This window comes from Etheostoma cragini, chromosome 7, assembly GCF_013103735.1.
Source record: "Etheostoma cragini isolate CJK2018 chromosome 7, CSU_Ecrag_1.0, whole genome shotgun sequence".
NCBI classification, from domain to species: Eukaryota; Metazoa; Chordata; class Actinopteri; order Perciformes; family Percidae; genus Etheostoma; species Etheostoma cragini.
Genome location: NC_048413.1, coordinates 25,865,373 through 25,887,872, shown reverse-complemented (window position 1 = coordinate 25,887,872; position 22,500 = coordinate 25,865,373). Strand labels below are relative to the sequence as shown.

The window sequence follows — 22,500 nt, the reverse complement described above, 5'->3', positions numbered from 1 at the left end:
CTATGTGCATTGCTTGTGGGTATCATTGCTTCTGCATAGAGACTAAAATGCACAGAGTCTTAAACATATCTCTAACCTCCATCCATCCCATCCAGCTGCCCCACCCCTGGATGCAATGGCTCTGGCCATATCAGTGGGAGATACTCACGACACAGAAGGTAGGGCAGATTAAAACCCCACCCTCTGTCTGTCCTGCTCTGTCTATCTGTCCTCCTCGTCCTCTCTGCCCCACAGCATCAGCCACGTGATACCTTGATATTTTTATAGGAATACTTTGACATTATTTGAAAGACACTTACTTGCTTTCCAGTCGAGCGTTGGATTATAAGATCGATACCACTTTTATGTCAGTACGCTAATTATAAAGCTACAGCCGGCAACCAGTTAGCATAGCTTAGCTTAAAGACCGCTTTAGGCATGATATCTATTCCTCCTTACTTTTAGCTTGATATGAAAATATCACAGCTGCCATGTAAAAAAAACTTGTACTGTTTTTCCTTTGTTAAACTACAGATTGACTTCCCAAATAAGAAAAACAAAAGTAGTCATATACAAGAAATAAAAAAGGGCAAAGATCGCCGGGGAAATCTTTAACAAAAATGAATTTTAACTTTTTTCTTCTTCTTTACTTTTTTCTTCTTTTAATTATCTTAAAATGTATTGTGTGTTATTGTGGAATAGTGATTCAAATGAGCATTACAGTCTCTGGTTTGACATTCCTTAGTTTCTTGAGCAAAAAAATAAATAAACCAGACGTATAAAATCAACATTTTTAGAGCTTGAGATTAGATTGCTTTTTTTGATGACTCAAATCACTCAGAGTCTCTAAATCTAAATCTTTGCTGTAAAGTTTTCAGTAAACACCAGTGATATGTGACCCCCCCCCCCCCCCCCCCCCCCCCCCCCCCCCCCCCCCCCCCCCCCGTCTGTGTCGCTCACCCTCTGGGACCTTGCGACACTCGGGGCAGCTCACTGGCTTGTGACTGCTCTTTATTGAAGGGGCAGAAATTAGCTATCTGTTTACATGTGTATTCATTCAGCAGGCAATTTCAGATGCACTTTGTTTATAGATTGTCCCTCAATCTCCTTCGGCATCTCCCAGGTGAGAGTACGAGGGAGTTTATTGGATTTTACCCTCCACTGCCTCGCCCGCCCGCCAGCTCCCGCCCGCCTCTCCATACAAGTTGTTCATTAAACGTTCCAGTCAATTGGTTGTGATTTCTGAGTGAGACGGCATGGCGCCCCCCCAGGCCACACGTGTTGACTCATACTCTCTGCCTGAAAGAACTATTCCATCCTTTTTCATGTCAAAACACATAAAAACACCCTCCATCATGCTGCCTAAAGTCACTCATGGTCATGAGGATGAGGTGCATGAAACTTTATTAGATGTGTTTGAGTGTTTGGGATTCCCGATTACAACCCTGCTTGGTATTCATGCTGTCTGTCTTTTCCCTCCGTTAGCATTCTGGGTTGCCCCATAGCCAGAAAGCGGCGTCTAGAGGAAGCCGAGGCCGAGCACGAGCAGGACGCAGAGCATCCTGCCTCCAAGAGGAGGCCCCACCCCTTGAAACTGGCCCTGGACGAGGGCTTCAGTGCGGAAAGCGACAGTGGCAGCGAGGTCGAGGGCGACAAGGATGGAGAGAAAGCAGTAGAGACCAGGGCGGAGGAGGAGGAAGAGAGGAAGGCAGCTGTAGATGAGGAGAGACAGGAGATGACAGGAGACCTGACGAAGGATGGACAGACAAATGGACAGGGGGAGACACAGATGGAGGAGGAAGAGGAGAGGGAAGAAGAAGAGACATATCAGAAGGAGGAGAACACATTCGCAGCTGATGAAGGTGAGATTTTTCTGCTTTAAAACAAACCCGCTAATACTAACCTTAACTGGTGAGGAAACGTCTACTGAAAGTTAGTCTTGCATTGCCAGACCTGTCTCCACAGCTCTGCGGAGTAAGGTCTGCCTAGTCCACACAACATGCCAAGATGGGATATTGGCGTATCTTTAAACCAATCACAATCGTCGAAGTGCCAGACGGAGCATTGGTGCCTTTGCAAAACAGCCTCAGGAAGTTGTGTACGTTCAAAAGTTGTTTTAATCGTGCAACAGAAAACTCAGACTGGACAGATAGTCTGGATTCACCCTGCAGAGATCTGAAGACCAGTTAACTATAGTCCTCAGAAATCCACCAGAGTTTTGTGCCAACACAAAGTGGAAAATGAGGAACATCCAGCAGAACTTGTGGCGGCAGCGGAACGATCCTGTAAATGAAACGTTGTTTTACATCCAATCCCAGTAATGATGTTAACACATACAATTAGACAACACAGAGGCATCTTAATATCTCTGCGGTTGTGGTCTTGACTTGAAAATCTAGAGTCCTCTTTATTCGAGACTGAGTAAATATGTGGTCGATTCTGAGACAAGGCCTTCAAAAAGTGGTCTTAAGACCGGTCTTTAGCCCAAGACCGGTCTTGAATACTACAAAACTGGCGCTAACCCCCAACAGCGGAGATAGCAAGAGGGAAGAGACGCGCGCCGGAGTCCCAGAAATGTGCACCTGTTGAGCCAGACTACTAATATGACAGGAGTTTCCATTCCTTTTAATGACCACTAGGGGACTATGTGAGTGAGTTTCTTTTTGCTTCTTCTAGCTGCTTTACATCTAGACACTGTCCCAATGGGTGTTTTAAATCACAGAGCATGGCTTAGCAGGCAGGAAAGTGATGCCAGTGGTGAGGAAGATATTGCTAACAATAGCTTTTAGCTCGCTGCATGACTCACCTTTTCGTCCGTGTCACAGCTCTGACTTCTTCATCTCTGTTTCCACAGAGGAGTGTGTGATCATCGAGCCTGAGCTCGGTGCAGCGCCGCCCTCAACCAAGAAGTGTCAGTCTCACTCTCAGTGCACCGAAGAGGTGGCCAACTCTCTCCTCCACCTCGGCCGAGTCTCCGACAACTGTGCTCCAACTGTGGAGACGGAAGAGGATGTCACCGTGGCAGCGGAACGCGGTGAAGAAGTAAAGGACGAGCAGGAGGGCGACGTGAATGAGGGGCAAGAGGAGGAGGAGGAGGAGGAGGTGTTGGCACGCAAAGTTCAAGTACTGGAAGGGTCTTCTGTTCTGCAGAAGGAGGCAGCTGAAGTTGAGGAAGAAGAGTTGGAGGAGGAGGAAGAGATAGAAGATGAGAAAGAATGCCCAGAAAGGAGCAACCATGTAAGCCAGGAGAACCAACAATATCTGCCCAAAGATGTCTGCCATGAACAGAACGAGGAAGAAGAAGATGAGGAGGGGGAGGAGGAAGAGATAGGGGCGCCAGCACAGCAAAGGCGGGGCACCCCAGCAGGAGAAGAGGAGGATGAAGAGAGAGATGAAGATGACCATAGGGAGGGAAATGACATTCTGCCCATTTCTGATGCGCCAACTGCCATCCACACCATCACCAGCACCGCCGAAGCTCAGGGAACACACATCACGGCTGGAGACCACAGGGCCAGTCCTCTGGAGGACTACAACTCACACAGGGCGAGTCCTCTTGAGAACTACAACATCAACAGAATCAGTCCACTCATCAAATATGACTCTCATAAACATAGCCCGATTCAAAACTACAAGGCCAGCCCTCCTTTAAGCTACAGCTCTCACAGGGCCAGTCCTCTGGAGGAATACATCACCAGCCTTCGGGGCGAGAACTATAAAATCCACAAAGCCGCGTCCTCCGCCTCTCCTGACGTTATCGAGGTGCGTTCAGACAGGTCCGAGGAGAGAGACTTTGACGACGTGGACGGTGACGACGAGCGCGACGACGAAGACAGCCTGTCGCAGCGCTCCACGGTGACGGACGAGTCCGAGATGTTTGACATAACCCGAGGGAACTTGGGCCTGCTGGAGCAAGCTATTGCCCTGAAGGCAGAGCAGGTGAAGCCAGCCGGGCCCAGAGAGCTGCTCCGCGCCCCAGACATCCACCACCAGCGATACTTCACCATGGAAGACAGGCCCAAGCACCTGGACGTCATCCGCAAGAGCTACTTCAGCAAAGGTAGGGCAGAGTGGAGCAACTAAGGGGGGAGGGGAGGGCAGAGCTACAACATGTACTGAGACATAAAAGTTGCTTATCTAGCCAATACATCGGGAACATTTAGTCCATTTATTTATGTCTTTCTTTTTGAGCTACGTTAGCATCATTTGATAATGCTCCTCAAATTCAGGAGGACAAACCAGGAACCAATGCAAAAAAGAGTGAATTGTTTTATCATGCATCAAAGGCCGAAACTCCTCTTTATTTTGGGAAAATTTACTTATTTGCTTTTATTTTTATTAATTTTTTAACCAAGAATTAGATGAGAGGATTAATAGCCGTCTCGTCTCATGTGAAGCTAGAGATTTGAGAAAATTAGCTTAGCATAAAGACTGGAAGCAGAGGGAAACAGAGAAAGTGTCAATGTCAAAGCAACAAGTAGAGCATGGAGTAGAGTCACATATTTCCCAGATTGTTACTGCATTAGCGTGTGATGACGATGTTGCACGGGCATATTTGTGCATGAAAGTGTGATGGATGTCAAGACGGTTTCACATTTTTGAAAGTTTATTTAAGTTCCATAATGACATGGATGAAAAAAAGTGGTTTCCTCAAAGTGTATTGTAAACTTTTAACAAATGACGCGTTGTAAATTTGCATTTGTAACCAATATGAAATCACCTGTATGGTTTGCAAAGTGGGTTGAGCCGTGCATTTAAGTGAACAGCAAATAATGTTCTGAACCAGCATAAGGTGACATGTGCTGAAATTAATTTTGGGAGCAGAGAGGACAAATAAACACAATGTACCAAGTAAATAGCGATGACTCACAGAGCTTTGTTTTCGATCTGCCCTTCTCCATTGTGACATGGGTGAAGTGAGAGAGTGAGAGTGAGAGAGAGAGAGAGAGAGAGAGATGACAACATGTTAGAGAGAAAGAGAAAGCAGGAGTGCAGGTTGTTCCCCAGTCAGCGGTAGAGTGTTTGTTTACATGCTGCATGTGGGCACTGTGCCCATAGTATTGCAATGGTGTGATTACATGCCTGGTAGTGCTGCCCTCTCCTTGGCCTCCACTCCCTCCTGTGGTGACGTTCCTGTTCTACTCAGCACTAATTAGGAGATGCATGTCGCGTTAACATTTAATTTGAAGGCCAATAGAGCATCGCGGCGTCCTCTTTCTTCCTTTTCTCTCTAGTGCCACCGATACAGCCTTGCCTACCTCTTGTAGCAGGAGGGAGGAGTAGGCATCTTTAGTTATGTCTAAATTATAATGGCGTGTAGGGTTGGGCAATGTATCGATATTATATCGACATATGAGGCTAAGTATCCTCTTCAATTTTGGATATAGTATGACACAGAGGCTGCATTACGGTAAAGTGACGTCATTTTCTAAACTTACCAGACTGTTCTAGCTGTCTATTATTTGTAATTAACCACTCATTGTGTAAATATTATGTGAAAGCACGAATAGTCAACATACAGTATTGCTGCAGTATTGATAACTTGGGTCAGAACTATTGTGATATGTGATTGTCTTCAAATGGCCCGGCTCTAGTGGCGTGATTTCGTCCGGATGTATTTCCAGGTGTTGTTTTGTCCGGGATCATCCATTTGTCAGAAAATGTCTGAAGGGGGGGGGGGCCCTATTTGGGTTAACTTTCTTTTATTGGATTTCAGCCTAGGAAGCATTTTGAAAAAAACACATAAATCACATTTAGACTAATGCACAAAACAGATTTAGCATTTACAGAGATACATAAGACATGAGGAGCAGATACAGATGGTGTAGCTTTTGTACAGTTGTCTGAAATATGTCTAGATTTTGTGCTTAGCCAAGCAGACTGTCTGATGGCATCTTGTCCTCCTTATTCATCCCACCTTCCCCTATCCTCTTTTCTCTCCTTTGCCTCTCCTTTCATTCTATATCTCTCCTCTCCTCTCCTTATCCTATCTTACTCTATCTAGAGAGCAGTAGACCAGAGAAGAGGGAGATCAAGTGTCCCACCCCTGGGTGCGATGGGACGGGTCACGTCACTGGTCTTTACCCCCACCATCGCAGCCTGTCAGGCTGTCCGCACAAGGACAGGATCCCCCCCGAGAGTGAGTGTTCTTCAGCTGTAAAAAAAAAAAGCACAGAGAGACGAAAAGTGACAGCTAAGGGCAGTCTGACAGTGATAGAAACACACCTCTCACAGCTCTCCTTACTGTGGAGTTAAACATCAAGTACAGTAATACCAGTTTCAGTGGGATGAATTCATGTTCTGATCAGAACTCAGTCACTGCTAAAAATCTCACTGTGAGGCTTTTAGTATTACCGAGCCGTTCACCATTTTACATACTGCTGCTAGAGAATACAAACAACCCAAAGGTTTACTCAAAAACCCCAAATGTTTTAGATTTTTGAAATAAAAAATAAATAAATAAAAATTGTTTCAGTATTCTGCTGCTGCTTCTACTACTACTACTACTACTACTATTACGCTATTCCCTAAATAAATCCAATATAATTGAGTAAATGTTCTTGTTGCTCTAATATTCAAATCAGAGTATTGAAATCCATATTTACTCGACAACTAGATGAGCTCAGATTATTATGGGATTTCACTTCAACAAAACATAGTAGCACAGTAAACCAAAAATGGGTTTCAAGATGAGTAATGCTGTTTACCCCAAATTCTTACCCTACGTACAGTATGTTATGTAACTGAAAAATAGTTCCATCAGACAATTCTTGCCTCTTTTTAGGGGGCAGGGGTGACAGTTCCTCCTCATCGTTTGTTGTGTTTGCTGGTTTCAGAATGATGAAGACAGGTGGGGAACAATTAGATGCAAACACAGGATGTAGGCACTACAGGGTCATGTCTTTCCCAAATGATGTACAGATTATTAGGCGTTCTGTTATCTAATAGCTTGAACATTTGTGCATATATCTGCTGTAGAGAGCATGCCCCACGGACCCCCTATAGGTTTGGGCTGAGCCCCGAAAGTCAACAACATCTGGATCCACTTCTGGGTCTACTGAAATTCTACATAGATGATTGGATGCAGTTCACTGACTTGTTTCTCTAAAAGTATGCGGATAGGGATCAAAGTAATAGTGTGTTTTCAGCTTGGCCCTATCTCGCCATGTGATTGTAATGAGGCTGTCTGTAGCCATGGCTACAGGTCCATTAAATGCCCAGTTCCTTGCTTTTCTCTGATTAAGGTTCACTTCACAATCCTGTATTTATGTTATGAAAGAGTCTTTTAAATAGTATAGATTCTATTGTGGATTTTTTTAATGACCCTGTGATTGTGTGTGTGTGTGTGTGTGTACGTTGTCTTCTCCTCAGTTCTGGCCATGCATGAGAATGTGCTGAAGTGTCCAACCCCCGGCTGTACCGGTCAGGGCCATGTAAACAGCAACCGTAACACACATCGCAGGTATTCACACACACAGCACAGTATAGTATGTGTGTTAATCTGCATTTGTGTTTTGAGTGGGTTTGTATTCCTGCAGATGAGAATCTTCTGTGCATGCATTTCTCTCTGTGCGTTTGCAAGCTCACATATTCATATATGCGGGACAGCGAATGTGTCAGTCCACATCAGTGTGATGCAGATTTACATGGTCAGCATCAGCTCTCTTTTTGATATTCATCTTTTTGTCTTCTCCGCCATCCCTCCAGTCTTTCCGGATGCCCCATTGCAGCGGCAGAGAAGCTGTCCAAGGGCCACGATAAGCAGCTTCTCTCTCAGCCAGGCGGCGAGCTCCTCAAAGGAAGTCCCAACGACAGAGTGCTAAGGTGGGTTATCACAGAAGGATCCAATCATCCACTTAAGTCATTTCAAGCAGGTCTTTTACATTTCTGCCTTGTTATTAGATAAGCATGACAAAAACCGGCAAAAGCTTATTAGACATATAAAAAAATATTACAGAATACATGAATTAATAATACTGTTAATTAGATTAATAAAATGGAAAAAGAAATATAAACCTTTATACTTGGCTTTTAACTCCCCCCCCCTCATCAGAATAAAAAATATATCCTGTACCGGTGCACAAAACACAGGTGGGGGGGGGGAGGGTATTTCTAAATCACATGAGGTCCCCTGGTTATACTCGTCCTGTGCAAATCAGCCTTTGGACAATATAATTTACATCATGTCTCACAATGTCAAATAAACAAAAAACTTCATATTGTTCTATTGTTGGTTTTTCGACAGTGGTGGAAGAAGTATTCACATTCTTTACTTAAGTAAAAGTAACAATACCACATTGTAATAGTACATCTGTAAGTAAAAGTCCTGTAATGGAAATGTTACTACATTCAAAGTACGTAAGTATCATTAGAAAAATTTACTAAAAGTATTACAAGTAAAAGTTGTCAATGCAGAAAAATCCTCACATTTTATAAACTGGAAACGATCCAAACAGTTCTGAGTTTAATCGTCAAATCATTTCAGAGGGACTTCCTGGTCTGTGTTTTGTTGGGTAAAGTACAATAATTCTCTCTAAAATGTAGCGGAGTAGAAGTAGAAAGTGGCATGAAAAGAAAAAGACAGCACAAGTACCTCAAATGTGTACTAAAGTGCAGTACTGAGTAAATGTACATAGTTACATTTCCAGCTCCATGGATCAAAGATCTTCACCAGGGGGTCCGAGACCCCTAGCGGGTCCTCAGACTCAATGCAAGGGGGCCTCCAAATTATTATTTTAATTTTGTTGTTTAATTTAGTTTTTCTTAAAAAATGAAAAGGTCTTAACATGAATCCCACATATTATTGCCAAATATAAATCATACTTACTGGCCCATGGGAAAGGTAGTCCCTGAGGGAGGCATCCAGTGATACAGGATTTAGGATTTACTGTGTCACATGTACGTTTAACTTTAAAACACGATTTATAAAATCATGCCAATAATTATCATTTTATTGCTTAGTTTTCTATGGACAAAAATCATTCTTTAAAGGCTTTAGGCCACCCACACGTTATTATAGGCCTAGTTTAATATGCAACTTAATTTTATTCATTATGTGTAACAGGGCGTCCCTGCTCCATCTCTCTTTCAGTTAAGGGGTCCTTGGTTTAAAAAACCTTGACGACCCCTACCATAGATGACATGGGGAATGACAAGAATTGTATCAAAGCCCAGACTGGGCAAAGTGAACCTTTCATAAACTTAAAAGCTGTCTCCTCCAATCCAAGCTTGGCACAGTTGAGTCCCTCTCAAGGTTAGCTACTTTAATACTGAGAGGCCCAGAGAAAGACCTTGGTTGGTGTTGGTGCCCTTGCACCCTTGAGAGGTGAAGCTGGTTTGTTAATGGCTCAGCAGCGAGAGGCATTCAGTGTGGTTCAGTCATTACTGTCACCTCAAACACTGAGCTTTCTCTATCTCCATTCATCTCCCCGAACCGGTCAGACACCGCGATCACGGCCACAAGAATGATAATTAACACAAACCAGACACTGGTATTATGCTGCGTCCGCGCTCTTCCTCGTTGGTATTTTAATTAATAATGCCGCCGATAAGCTAATTATGCAAGTTACAGGGGCCATGCGAGGGGATAGGAGAAATATAATTGCTTTCCTTGAGGAGAACCTCATCAGTGGTCAGACAAAGCATTGAGGATTAAAACATAATAAGGCTTGCTTTGTTTTTCCTCCTCAGATTGTTATTAAAATGAGCTTGGTTGTCTGTTATGTACGGGGCTGAAGAATTTCCTCATGCAATCCATGTTCTAATGGAATCCATGTTGCATGAATAAAAAGGGGGGGGGGGGGGATCTCCTGTGATCAGTGGTAGGAAGTTTTTTTTGCTGTCATGGAAATACTGCTTTGGATTGCCTCAGATTTTTTATTTATTGATTTGTGTACACATTAAAATCAAGACAACAGAAACACAAAAAGAAAAGAAAAATACAGGAAAGATTGTGTAGGTGAGATCAAGAAAAAACCCCATGGGTTATAGAAGGAATCTCACCTATGGAGGAGAAGTATAAAATATTATAAGCAATTACAAATGTCTGGAAATCTACAAATTAAACACAAGTAAGCATGGAATTAGTCTTTATCGACGACGTTTCATTCACACATGTTCCTCCAACACAAGTTCCTTCCCGAGGCTGTTTTGCAGAAGCACCGCCGTTGCGTCTGTCCCTCAGCGCCGCCCGAGACAATTGTGATTGGTTTAAAGAAATGCCAATAAACCAGAGCCCGTTCCACTCCCATCCCAGAATACCGTGTTGACTAGCCAGACCCGCAGCGCTGTTGAGGAAGGTCTGGCAATGCGAGACTAGCACGGAATTAATGAAACACAAGTAAGCATGGAATTAAGATGCTAGCATGTATTATTAGTGTGCCACAGTGTGGCGGCCGCCCCGACAGCAGTGTGACTACAGGCCAGGTCATGTACTGGAGCTTTTTAATAGGCATATGGACGGAGACCAGAGACTGGGATACATCAGTAAAACAGAAGGCAGAAGTGTGAAAAAAAACACGCTTGGCTAAAGGGGGTGGAGGGCTTTGGAGCCTCTCTCTTTCACCACTCCTTCTTTCTTCCTCCTCCTCCTCCTCTCTTCTTTCTCTTGTCCGCTGCTCTTCTGCCTTCTCCCCGGTCTATCAGTGGATTTATGCCAACAGGTCTGACAAAAGCCCAGGCTCTCCTGGAAAACGAGAGGACTTAAAGCTCATAAATTCCATGCTGTAACACATGCAAATGTGCCCTCTGCTGATAAGAGAGCTTTTAATCCAGCTGCACTCCTGCTAAGTACACTGTTGCCCCTATCTTTACTCTACTCCACCTTCATCTCTCATTCTCTTTTTATCCCTCTCTTTATTTGTTTTTTGTGTGTCGATTGTGGAACTCTTTACTGCGTCAATCCTCTTTGATATCCCATCTTTCCTTGTCTTATTCTATTCTACTTTCTCCTTTATTTTGTCTTAATCCCCATCCTGCCTCCCTCCGAGCACCCCCCCCCACCGCCTGAACCCAGCCCTACTCCGACATCCTCTCACTCTCCCTTTCCTCCCCACAGGCCCATGTGCTTCGTGAAGCAGCTGGAGGTGCCCCAGTATGGCAGCTACCGGCCCAACATGGCGCCCACCACGCCTCGCGCCAACCTGGCCAAGGAGCTGGAGAAGTACTCCAAGGTGTCCTTCGATTATGCAGCCTTCGACGCTCAAGTGTTTGGGAAGCGCATGCTTGCTCCAAAGATGCCCACCAGCGAAATGTCACCCAAAGCCTTCAAAAGTAAGAGAGGGCCGCTGGCTGCTCTTTTGACCAATGTCAGAGGCAGGATAGATGTTCCCGCTGTTTCTTTATGCTAAGCTAATGAGCTGGCGGCTATAGCTTCATATTTACCGTACAGACAGGAGTGTTCTCGATCTTCTTCCTCAGCAAAAAAGATAATACAATTTCTTAACTGTTAAACTATTCCTTTAAAGCCTCACTAAGTTTTGTGTAATACACATAATCTCCCCCAACAAACATTACTTCTCTCAAACCTTCTCTCCTTTATTATTTCTTACTTTTTTCTTATTTTATTAGTTTTAATTATCATACCCATTTAAAGCGGTGATCCACTCAATAACATGTACAGTGTACTTTTTTTGTCTATGCCTCCTGCTTTTATGATCATCTGATCTAAAGTTGACTCTGCGTCCACCTACAGCTAAGCCCTCGTTCCCCAAGTCCCCGTCACCCAGCCTCAGTCTCCATGGTTACGGGAAGAGCTCCTCCTTGGCCTACGACTACTCCCATGACGCCGAGGCCGCTCACATGGCTGCCACTGCCATCCTGAACCTGTCTACACGCTGCTGGGAGAAACCTGAGAACCTCAGCACCAAACCCCCAAACAATGTAAGCTACATGCATGTGTTTATTTCAAGTTAATTAGCAGTGATGAAGGATTTTAATTAAATCAAAAGAGACAGTATGGGGAAACAAAGCCCTTCATCGCATAGATTAGATAGATAGATAGATAGATAGATAGATAGATAGATAGATAGAAAGAAATATACTAGAAATAATAATAAATAAGATAAACAATAAGATAAATGTGCAAGTGTGCAAGTAGCATAATAGTGCAATATTGTTATGTGTGAGGTAATGAGAGAGTTATCTCACACACAGCTGTGAATTGTACACTTTTTAATGGAATGGGTCTTAGGGGGATCCAAAAATAACTTAGAAACATGCAATGATTTAGTTGTTTATGGGTGACGTCCTTGTAACCAAGTGTTAGCCCATTCTTCTCTTTTTAGCACAGTAGTGGGTTGCAAATAGATGTTCCTCTCCTCTCCTCTGCTGTCTTTTGCTCATTTTTTGTGCCCTCCCTCTGCCCATCAACTCTGCATGAATATATCATCAGGAGGCATTGGCTTTCAGGATGGTGTTGAGATGCAGTTGCATCACCTCTTCGTCCTCTTCTATGCTTTCATCCCTCCATCCCACACACTTTTCATGTTGTTATTGAATTTGGCTGACTGCCAGTTCCCTGGATTACTTTGCCACCAGGTAGCCTTTTTTCATTATCTGCCGGACGGATCTTCCACCCTTTCTCCACCCCCGCCACTCTTTCTGTTGATTTCCTTTTCACATCTCTTTTTTTTTGCTCTCTTCTGTCTCCCTCTCTTCCTCCCTATGCAAGTCTCTGTGTTTCTCTGTCTGTCTATTTGCCCGATCTCGCCCTCCCTTGTTCCCCACCCTGTGCACAGGAGGTGTAATTGGAGCACCACTTCCCCCATATTGTGATTTTTAAAAGCCTTTTTGCCTTCCAGAGGAGAGAAAGTGACTGCTTCATCATTTTTTCGATTTACTGACATGGTTTTAGAAAGATAAAAAGTGAAGATTAATGTCTCTGGCAGCACAGCAGAGGGAGGTGTTGTTCATGTGAGGCGCTGATCCGAGAGCAGGCCTTAGCCTGCGCAGTGTTACAGCGCAGATCAACCTGGGACTGATCTGGAATCAGAGTCGGAGCCAGTTGAAATCCAATATTGAAACACTGGAAGACTGAGCTCATCAACCAGGGATATTTCTGGGAACTGTTCCCATTTTTCTCTCTTCTCGTAACCCCTTTGATTTTTCTGGCCCTTGACCAGCCCGTACGAGCGCCATTTTAGATGAATAGCGAAAACATGGCTCACTCACCCCTCAGTTTGTGTTCACCTGCCAGCACTATAATAGAGCATGGAGAGATGAACTGGGGTTGGTGCTGTTGGCAAAGTATTACCCGACTACATTAGATATCATTACTAACATGCTTAAACGATCAAGCACTCCAACATGTAGCGCTCTGAAAAAGTGTGTTGGGTATCCTTTTAACTACCGGTGCTCATTGAAGGGAGTAAAGTACACGGAAAGGAGTAAGAAAAAAAGTCATATGTCCAGGGACTCAAGGTTGGTTATAATACGAGACAAAATGCCTTTAATTAACAGGGCAAGACACTCTTTGTGTCACCATACCCTGAGGAAGACTCTAGCCAATATGTGTTGGTGTATTTTAAATGTCTTGCCATGTTAACTAAAGGCCTTTCATCCCTTTTTTGTAGCCAACCTTGAGTGTACTTTATAAAGCACAATTTATGCTTCTGTGTTAGATTTACGCCGTGGCTACGTACGTAAGTAGGTGGAGACACAGACCTCACGCCTAACCCTACGCAAGAGCCTGACGTTCACCTCTCGGAAAATGTAACCACATGTCACGTCGGCGCATGTTGCTCAGCCGTGGCTTGTTAGTGTCGCAATTCCCCCCGACTCCTTTCCTGGTTCTCTTCCTCCGTTAACAACATGAAATCAAGACGAGAGTTAACTTTTCCTGATACAGCTTTTCCACCGTAGTCAGAAACACAGGGAAGACACTTTGTTTCTCACACTATGACTCTAGAGTCACTACTACTCGCTCAGAAGCTAATTACCGTCACTCTCTCCCTTGTTTTTACCACACACTCCCCACACACACACACACACGCCGGCCCTGCCATTCTCTTAAAGAGATTGACGCACACACCAATGCATAAGTGTAAACTTACGTAGGCTACGATGTAAGCTCTGCGAGGAGCCTCTGCAGAACCTTAAATCACGGAGTATGGAGTCATTTGATTAGTGGTTGTATGAAAAGCTGCTGCTGATGTTGTGATGCGTCCTCAGTCCCGAGTGTCTCCTGTGTTCTCCAGGAAATAAACATTGAGGTGGACGAGAACGGCACCCTGGACCTGAGTATGAAGAAGCCTATTAAACGAGAGGGCAGTCTGTCCGGCACCAGCCCCGGGGTTCGGTCCCCGGACCCGTCCTCCTCCTCTTCCTCACTCCATCACGGTGGAAGCAGCGGGATGACTTCGCCAAACCTAAACGCCTACAAGCAGGAGGAGTGGGAGGGACCTCTGGATTACACCAAGCCCAACCGCCAAAGGGAGGAGGAAATGGACGAGGTCAGTGCAATTAGACTGAGCAAAATAAAGTCCATACCTCCAAACACGCAGTGTTTCCTGTGATAATAGTCACAGAGGAAGCATTGCAACATAAATAACAACAGACAAAATTCCCCCCTAAGCTTTTTGAATGAGAAACTCTTACTTGTTTACATCACTTTGTCTCTTTTCCGGTCCCCTTTTCCACTTTCTATTATTCATTAATTTCCCTGAAATGCAAGAGTTACAGTACAGTTAAAACATTGCACTGTGTAACAGAGGTGGTGTGTCAGGTGCATTGCACCATCCTGACTTTGGCATATGCAAATTCTTTCACTCCTTTGAACTTTTTCAAAAGAAATATTAAGGGCTTTGAGTGTGAATTTTTTATGAGGACACTGCACTTTGAAACATCATTTGTCGTAAAATAAAACAGAAATGGGATTGGAGTAGAGACTTGTGTGCACATGGTGGTTGGCAAAGTTTTGTTGCGTGTAAACAAACAACGTGTAAACTATTACAAGAAAACCGTCACTCAAAAATGGTCTAAAAAACACGTCAATACAATCCACACAACAACACAATTTCAAGAATTAAAAGGAAACACAAAGGAATTACCAAGGCGTTTTTTGCTCATCTGTTTTTTGCTGTCCGTTCAGATGGAGCACACAGGCCAGTCGTTTGTCTCGTCGGATGCAGAGGACTGTGACATGATGCAGGACTGTCTGGAAGACAGGAAGTACCCAGGAGAGGTTACAACTCCAAGCTTCAAAGTCAAGTTCCAGCCAAAGGATAGCAAGAAAGAGCTGCTCTCGTAAGTGACAAAGAGACTCTGTGAGGCTGTTGCGCTTTGAGCTAAATGCTAACATGCTGACGTTTACTGGTATAATCTCTAACGTGTTCACCAACTTAGTTTAGTGTGTTTGGCTTGCATACATTTTCCAATCAGCACTCAACACAAAGTACTGAGGATAAGGCTACATCCACACTACTCTGGATGTTTCATTTTTCAATGAGACAGAAACAAACTCCGTCCACACGAGAGTTTTAACTCCAGTAGCGGAACTGATCCCCATCCATATTACAAGTCAGACAATGCATCGCATGAATATTCCCAATACACAGCGACTCCATAAACATGAAGCAGATTGTCTGACGTAGCTCTGCGGTTGAAAATCATGGATGTATAAGTTATAAATACGGAAAATACTTTACAGAGAAAGAACAACAATGGCAAAAAAGCAAGACCCAATGTTTTTGCTTGGATCAATGACGTGGTTGAACGGTTGCTGAAAGGCATGTAAGCCTGCCTAACTGGTAGGACTGACTGACGTGCATTGTCGTTTCTAAAGGTCTCCGTTTTCTACTCGTCCAGACTACAAAGCAAGCCCGGAGTTTTTAAACCAAAACTGGGGCAGCAGTTTTTCAAAATGGCTCTAAAATGCTGCAGTAGAGTGTACGAGATGCGTAAACACAGCAAGATATTACATTTTTTAACCAAGAAGTAGTGTAGATGTAGCCTCAGGCTGAGGGGAGAGTCATTAGTTTTGCAAGTTTTTGGTCATCAACCAAAGCGTTGCACAAACGAACATTTTGACCTGATGATGGCGCTAGATTAAAAGTAAAGGGATCAGCAACAGTATTACAATTGATCTTAAATGGGACGTCTGCATCATAATTTAATGGCAGGCCATCCAATAGCTGTTGAGATATTTGAATGTCTGATTTTACATAGAATGGCTTAGTTTTTTCATATTAATCATGCAATATAGCCTATTTTGGTTTAATATCAATCTATTAATAATCCTGATAATAACAATAAGAAGTAAGGGTACTCATGAATCAGAGGTGCCGGTACACAGTTTCAGGTGTTGCTAACATTTCTGTTCCTCTCTGTTTCTCATCCTCTCCAGCTGTCCTACACCTGGTTGTGATGGCAGTGGTCACATCACCGGAAACTATGCGTCCCATCGCAGGTATGCACCATTGCAGACTTATTTTGGGTGATATATATACAGTAAATAAAGTCTTATATGCAGTGGTGGAATGTAACTAAGTACATTTACTCAAGTACTGTACTTAAATGCAAATTTAAGGTACTTGCACTTTGCTTGAGTCTTTTCTTTTCATGCTGTTTTAGGCTTCTACTCGGCTACATTAGTCTGACAGCTTTGGAGCTTTGTTACTTACAAAGTAAGATTTTTGAAGATAAAACAGATTTAGTTTATCCAAAATAAAGGTTTTATTATAAATAAATTAAACTACCCAACAATATCCAAGCTGAAATGAAAAGACAATTAAACAGAGAACTGTTTGGATTGTTTCCAGTTTCTAAAATGGGAGGATTTTTCTACATTGAGTACTTTTACTTTAAATACTTTAAGTACATTTTCCTTATGATACTTGCGTACTTTTACTCAAGGATTTTTTACAAGGATTTTTTTACAGTGTGGTATTAGTACTTTCGCTTAAGTATAGGATGTGAGTACTTCTTCCACCACTGCTTATATGAAACGTTAGATCTGTTGAGACTCATTTGCCGCTCTCTCTGCCCCCCCAGTCCAAAGCGGGTTGCACCACGACTAATTCAAATATTTTATTTGATCCTGACATGCCAGAGGCAATAATGTAGCGTGAGCCTGGGAAAGCAAAGACGGTCATTGACTTTGATATGCATCAGTAATTTACTTCTTGCCGTCTGTCCTCTTCTTCCTAAATGACCTTGGTATGCCTTGCATTCTTGATTTCCCCTTCGCTCACGTCCTTCTCCTCTCTCCCTTTTCAATCCCCTCACACTCGCTTTCCCCCCTTTTTTTTCGTCCTTCTCTTCCTCTGCCTGTCCTTCGCTCTTTCTCCTTTCTCTCTCAGTCTGTCTGGGTGTCCTCTCGCTGATAAGAGCCTTCGATCCCTCATGGCGGCCCACACCCCTGAACTCAAGTATGTCTGCTCTACACCTTCACTGCCTTTTCACTGCCACTTCAATGGACTGCTACTGACACCGTCCAACGCCACAATTCTTCATTCTGCTGACGTTAACTTATCTTTTGTTGCTGGCTGCTGCCTCTGCTGCATCTGGCATGGCGGGTTTTTTCCCTTCTGGCTTGGACTATGCTCGCTTTCACTTCAATCAGTTCATGTAAATGGGAAATGAAATTGTCATTTTGTAGTGTGCATAGCTCTTTACTAGAAAGTAGGCTTTTCACAGCCCCAATACAAGAAGTATTTAAATGGCAAAGAAGCCTCAAAAGACGGACTTTAAAACAGACATTGCTCAAGACTGAATCAGAAATCGAGCAACATGAATAAGCGAGAAGTATTTATCTCATCTGCATAATGCCGTTATCTTGAAGACACTTCACTCTGAAACATCACCGCTGTTGTTTTTATTGATGTTTTCTTCTCTGCTGACCTTGTATTAAATGTGAAGCATTGCTCTGCCCTTTTCCAGATGCCCCACTCCAGGATGTGACGGCTCAGGTCACATCACAGGAAACTACTCCTCACACAGAAGGTAACAAACAAAAAACACAAATGCACACACAAAAACACATACGCACACATGGACACACAGACCCATGCACCTACACACAAACAGTCAGTCAGAGAGGCCTAGTGACAGTTCATGGTAGAATCAGACAGGGATCACATACTCACACATTTCCACACCTTTCAATGATCCTGTTAGGCGCTTTGAGTTGATTTGGTTTGTAATTTGGTTTAACAACCTCTGTAAAATTATTCATCCTGATAATGTGCTCTCCCTTTACTAAGCAATCACTTCACCAGACCTTTTTTCAACCCTATGTTATGAACACCATACTTTCTGTTTTCAGTCTCTCTGGGTGCCCGCGTGCCAAGAAAAGTGGAATTAAAACTCCTACCAAGGACAACCAGGAGGACTCCGAGCTTTTAAAGTTCGTACCGCTCAGAAAGCCCTAATTTCTTCTTTTAGCGAGACTGACGGTAAAAGTAAAATGCAATAAAAAAACAAACAAAGACAGAGAAAGAGAGAGAGAAAGAGAGAGAGAGAGAGAGAGAGAGAGGAAAGTCACTTTGAATCATATGCAGAGGTAGTTACCTGCCCCCAAAATTGAATCAAACAATCAGCCCCTCACTGATGGGAAAATACACTTACTGCAGATACTGATTCTGAATGTAGTTCATGGTAGAGTGTCATAGAGAGTCAATAGATTGTCAATACATAAGAAATACACAAGGCTTCATATTGCATTTGCACACAAAACAGTTAATTTAACAGCATATTGATACCAACATGTGCTGAACATTACAAGCTCATGCATCAATAATATTATCCATTGCAGAAAACACAGATGTATGAATATTAAATTTAGCCCAGTAGACAAAGTATATAACTTATAATATATCTATATATATGCAATATCTATTATAACTTTCTCTACAGTTTATATGTTTGGATTCTCCTTGTCTAACCATTGTGCCTCTCTTTATTTCTTTCCCTGCTGCCTGGCATTACTTCTTCTTCTTCTTCTTCTTCTTCTTCTTCTGCACCACTCTCCTCGTTTTTTTTTCTTCTTGTTTGCCTTCTTTGCTCTCCTCCTAGCAGATGCCCAGTGCCGGGCTGCGACAGTTTGGGTCACATCAGTGGGAAGTACGCCACGCACCGTAGCGCGTACGGGTGTCCGCTGGCGGCACGCAGACAGAAGGAGGGCGTCCTGAACGGCACACCCTTCAACTGGAAGGCCTTCAAGACAGAGGGGCCCACCTGTCCCACCCCAGGTTGTGACGGCTCCGGACATGCTAACGGAAGCTTCCTCACACACCGCAGGTAAGATGCTCAAGTTTTTTTTTTTCTTTTCTTTTCTTTTTGTGATTAACGTTTTTATTTTTTTGTATTTTATTTTAACAAAATACAAAAACATACATCTTGCAACATTATTCGGTTTATTGTCTTGAACGTTGAAGACCCCCGCTGTATGGTCTTGACTGGTCGTGAATATTGTAGTTACTGTGTCGTCTTTTCTTGATTTTTTTTGGGGTGGGAAGTGATGATGAGGGGGGGTGATATATTCATGACAATTGTATATTTTGCACGTTGGTTAAAAAAAATATTAAACCCCCCCCTCCTCTTTTTGTGTCTCTAGCCTCTCAGGGTGCCCCAGAGCCTTGTTTGCAAAGAAGAAGGCCAAGTACCCCTCAGAGGACTACCTGAACACCAAGTTCAGGGCCAGTGATGGTAAGATGTGGTGAAGAAAAAACTATAAATAACTTTGTGTGTATGCCTGTGTCTATACATGTGTGTCAGAAAGGAACAAATCCTCTTGATAAAGCAGGAAATGTTTAGTCAGTTATAGAACCAGGTACACATGGAGAGAGAAGTATTCAGATACTTTATTTAAAGGTGCTGCAGGTATGATTGCGAAGATCCAGGACCAAAAGATTTGACATCAACAACTTCTCAGTCCCTCAGTAGTGATTGACACTAACTAACCCCCCCGTCCCTGCTTGGTGCATCTGAACAGGGAGCTGAGGATTTTTGCAAATCACACTACAGGCTGTAGGTGGTGCTAGAGGAGCCAGATTTATTTTTGAAATGAGCTGCTTCATGTAGTTCTACTCGAAAATACGGCCAGTTTCAGCAAATATGACAGGGAGTCAGTTTTATAAGTCTTACCTACTGCATCTCTAAGCAAAAGTTCTAGTACCACATTGTAAAATTACTCTGTTACAAGTAAATGTCCTGCATTGAAAATGTTACTTAAGTATGAAAGTATCATCAGGAAAACGTACCTTAAGTATTAAAAGTAAAAATACTCAATGAAGAAAAGTCCTTACATTTTAGAAACTGGAAACTAACTGTGTGCTAAGTTTCCAGTTTAATCGGCCATTCATTTCAGCGTGACATGTAGGGCTACAGTAAATATTGCTGGGTAGTTTAATACATAATAAAACATTGTGTTTATAAAGTACATGTGTTTTGTGTGTAAAAATCTAACTTTGTAAAGCAACTAATACTGTCAGATTAATGTAGAGTTGTAAAAAGTATAAGATTTCTCTCTGAAATGTAGCGGAGTAGATGTAGAAAGTGACATGAAAAGAAAAGACTCAAGTAAAGTACAAGTACATGAAATTCATACTTAAGGACAGTACTTGAGTAAATGAACTTCCACCACTGCATTATACAACATGATTTAGCCTAAGCTAGTATACTCTTTATCCCAAAACAGAAAAAGATATCAAATCAAACATGCATAGGTCAACTGAAACATAGACTAGACACTTTTCTATTCTAATGTGTCCACGTCTTTTCCTTTAGTTTTGGACAACGATGAGGACATCAAGCAGCTCAACAAAGAGATTAACGACCTCAATGAATCCAACAATGAAATGGAGGCTGACATGGTCAACCTGCAGACTCAGGTGTGTGTTTCTGCTTTTGTTTTATTTTAGGCTATAAATCACTGAACATGTAGTCTATGCCGATTTATTTACAGTGTAGTTATGATGCCGCCGGAAGTTCCCTTCGGATGTCCTTCACATTCAGCTTTACTTGAAACTTTGGGCGGGTTGCGCAACATTAACCGGAACCAGATTTTCCTCCGCAGCACTGCGGAGATAGGTCTGGCAATGCGAGACTACTGAACATGTGACAAGAGAGAAGTACTGAGTCATATGTTAGACTTAAAGTGCTTTATTCAGTCATTGGAGCAGGTTGAGGAACATTTGATATGGTATATACAACTAATTTACAGTGTGTGCTTTCATGGTAATGAAGGAACATGTCAGCCAGTGCAACAGTGTGGCTTATTGATGTGTTTTAACAACAATGGAGCTCTGGGACACAGAGGGGGAAGACATATCTGACTTTAAAACACACATAACACTCGAAATCAGTAAAGAATTTATTTGCTATAGTAGTTAACCACATGGACCTTGGTGATTGGTGCATACCAGAGAGGTGGACTCGAGACTTGGTGACTTGGACTCGTGTAGCCTTGAGTCACCATTATGATACCTTGAATAAATGACTTGAGACTCTACTTGGACTTGTACCTTCATGATTCAAGACTTGACTTGAGGCATGACAACTCAGATGACTTGTATGTATTCTTAAATTAGAATGTTAGCTGTTAAATATAAAATAATATAATTTAATGTTGTCAGGTTGTTGTCTAAGTAACAAGTATGGTATGCAGAGGCAGCAAACTGTAAAACATAATTGGACAACTCCAAAAGCTCCTTGGCATGTGAAGGTCATGATTGGATAACTGTCAGTCAGTCAACCTCCTTGACTTGACCTGCCCCCCCCCCCCAAAGAAATAACTCGTCACTTACTTGGGACTTGGACCAAAGGACTCAAGACTTACTTGGGACTTGAGCAAAGAGGACTTAAGTTACAACACTGAGATAAACACAAATAAACATTAAACAAGAATAAGTATAAGAATCCCACTTAGTTTGATCAGTTGATTGTTGGTTTGAGGATTTTTATAGAAGTAGTTCACAATACAATCACTTCAACTGTTATATATAAACTTTATTTCTGACCCAGGGGGATCTATATCACAATAAAAACATACACAAACACACAAATACAAAAATACAGAGCGTCCCACAATGTTAAGTGACTAATATACAGACATGTTTGCCAATGGTTCCACAGTTGGGAAGAGAATCTGACAGAATTGCGTACAGTTGCAGCTAAAAGACAACCTTGTGCCTAAAGTGGTACCGTTGTAGACATTGTGTTGCTGTGTGTTGCAGATCTCGTCCATGGAGATGAACCTGAAGAGCATTGAGCACGAGAACAAGATGATCGAGGAACAGAACGAGGCTCTGTTCATGGAGTTGTCTGGTCTCAGCCGCGCTCTGATCCGCAGCCTGGCTAATGTACGCCTGCCACACATGGTGAGTTATTGTCTGCATACACACACACACACACACACACACACACACACACACACACACACACGCAGTCGTGTCTGGCTATCTTTGTGGGGACCAGTCATTGACACAATGCATTCCCTAGCCCCTTACCCTAACCTTAACCATCAAACCTAAATGCCTAACCTTAACCCTAACCCTAACCATAACCTTAACCATCAAACCTAAA

At 42.9% G+C, this 22,500-nt stretch overlaps 1 protein-coding gene across 10 annotated transcripts in view; it reads left to right on the top strand.

Annotated features, from left to right (window-relative positions):
• The window catches only part of LOC117947103 (myelin transcription factor 1-like), a 105,537-nt gene that overhangs the window by 77,180 nt on the left and 5,857 nt on the right, over positions 1-22,500 (top strand). For 8 of the 10 annotated variants that reach the window (XM_034875701.1, XM_034875703.1, XM_034875704.1 and 5 more), the window contains 18 exons: positions 96-158; positions 1,465-1,841; positions 2,834-4,039; positions 5,984-6,118; positions 7,351-7,441; positions 7,687-7,803; positions 11,036-11,250; positions 11,672-11,859; positions 14,175-14,429; positions 15,068-15,222; positions 16,322-16,384; positions 17,277-17,345; positions 17,857-17,919; positions 18,242-18,322; positions 18,994-19,215; positions 19,532-19,623; positions 20,704-20,807; positions 22,152-22,295. In XM_034875701.1, the coding sequence (XP_034731592.1) occupies positions 96-158; positions 1,465-1,841; positions 2,834-4,039; positions 5,984-6,118; positions 7,351-7,441; positions 7,687-7,803; positions 11,036-11,250; positions 11,672-11,859; positions 14,175-14,429; positions 15,068-15,222; positions 16,322-16,384; positions 17,277-17,345; positions 17,857-17,919; positions 18,242-18,322; positions 18,994-19,215; positions 19,532-19,623; positions 20,704-20,807; positions 22,152-22,295 (3,640 nt within the window). The remainder of the gene's footprint in view (positions 1-95; positions 159-1,464; positions 1,842-2,833; positions 4,040-5,983; positions 6,119-7,350; positions 7,442-7,686; positions 7,804-11,035; positions 11,251-11,671; positions 11,860-14,174; positions 14,430-15,067; positions 15,223-16,321; positions 16,385-17,276; positions 17,346-17,856; positions 17,920-18,241; positions 18,323-18,993; positions 19,216-19,531; positions 19,624-20,703; positions 20,808-22,151; positions 22,296-22,500) is intronic. The other 2 variants (XM_034875702.1, XM_034875711.1) reach the window with 2 other exon arrangements.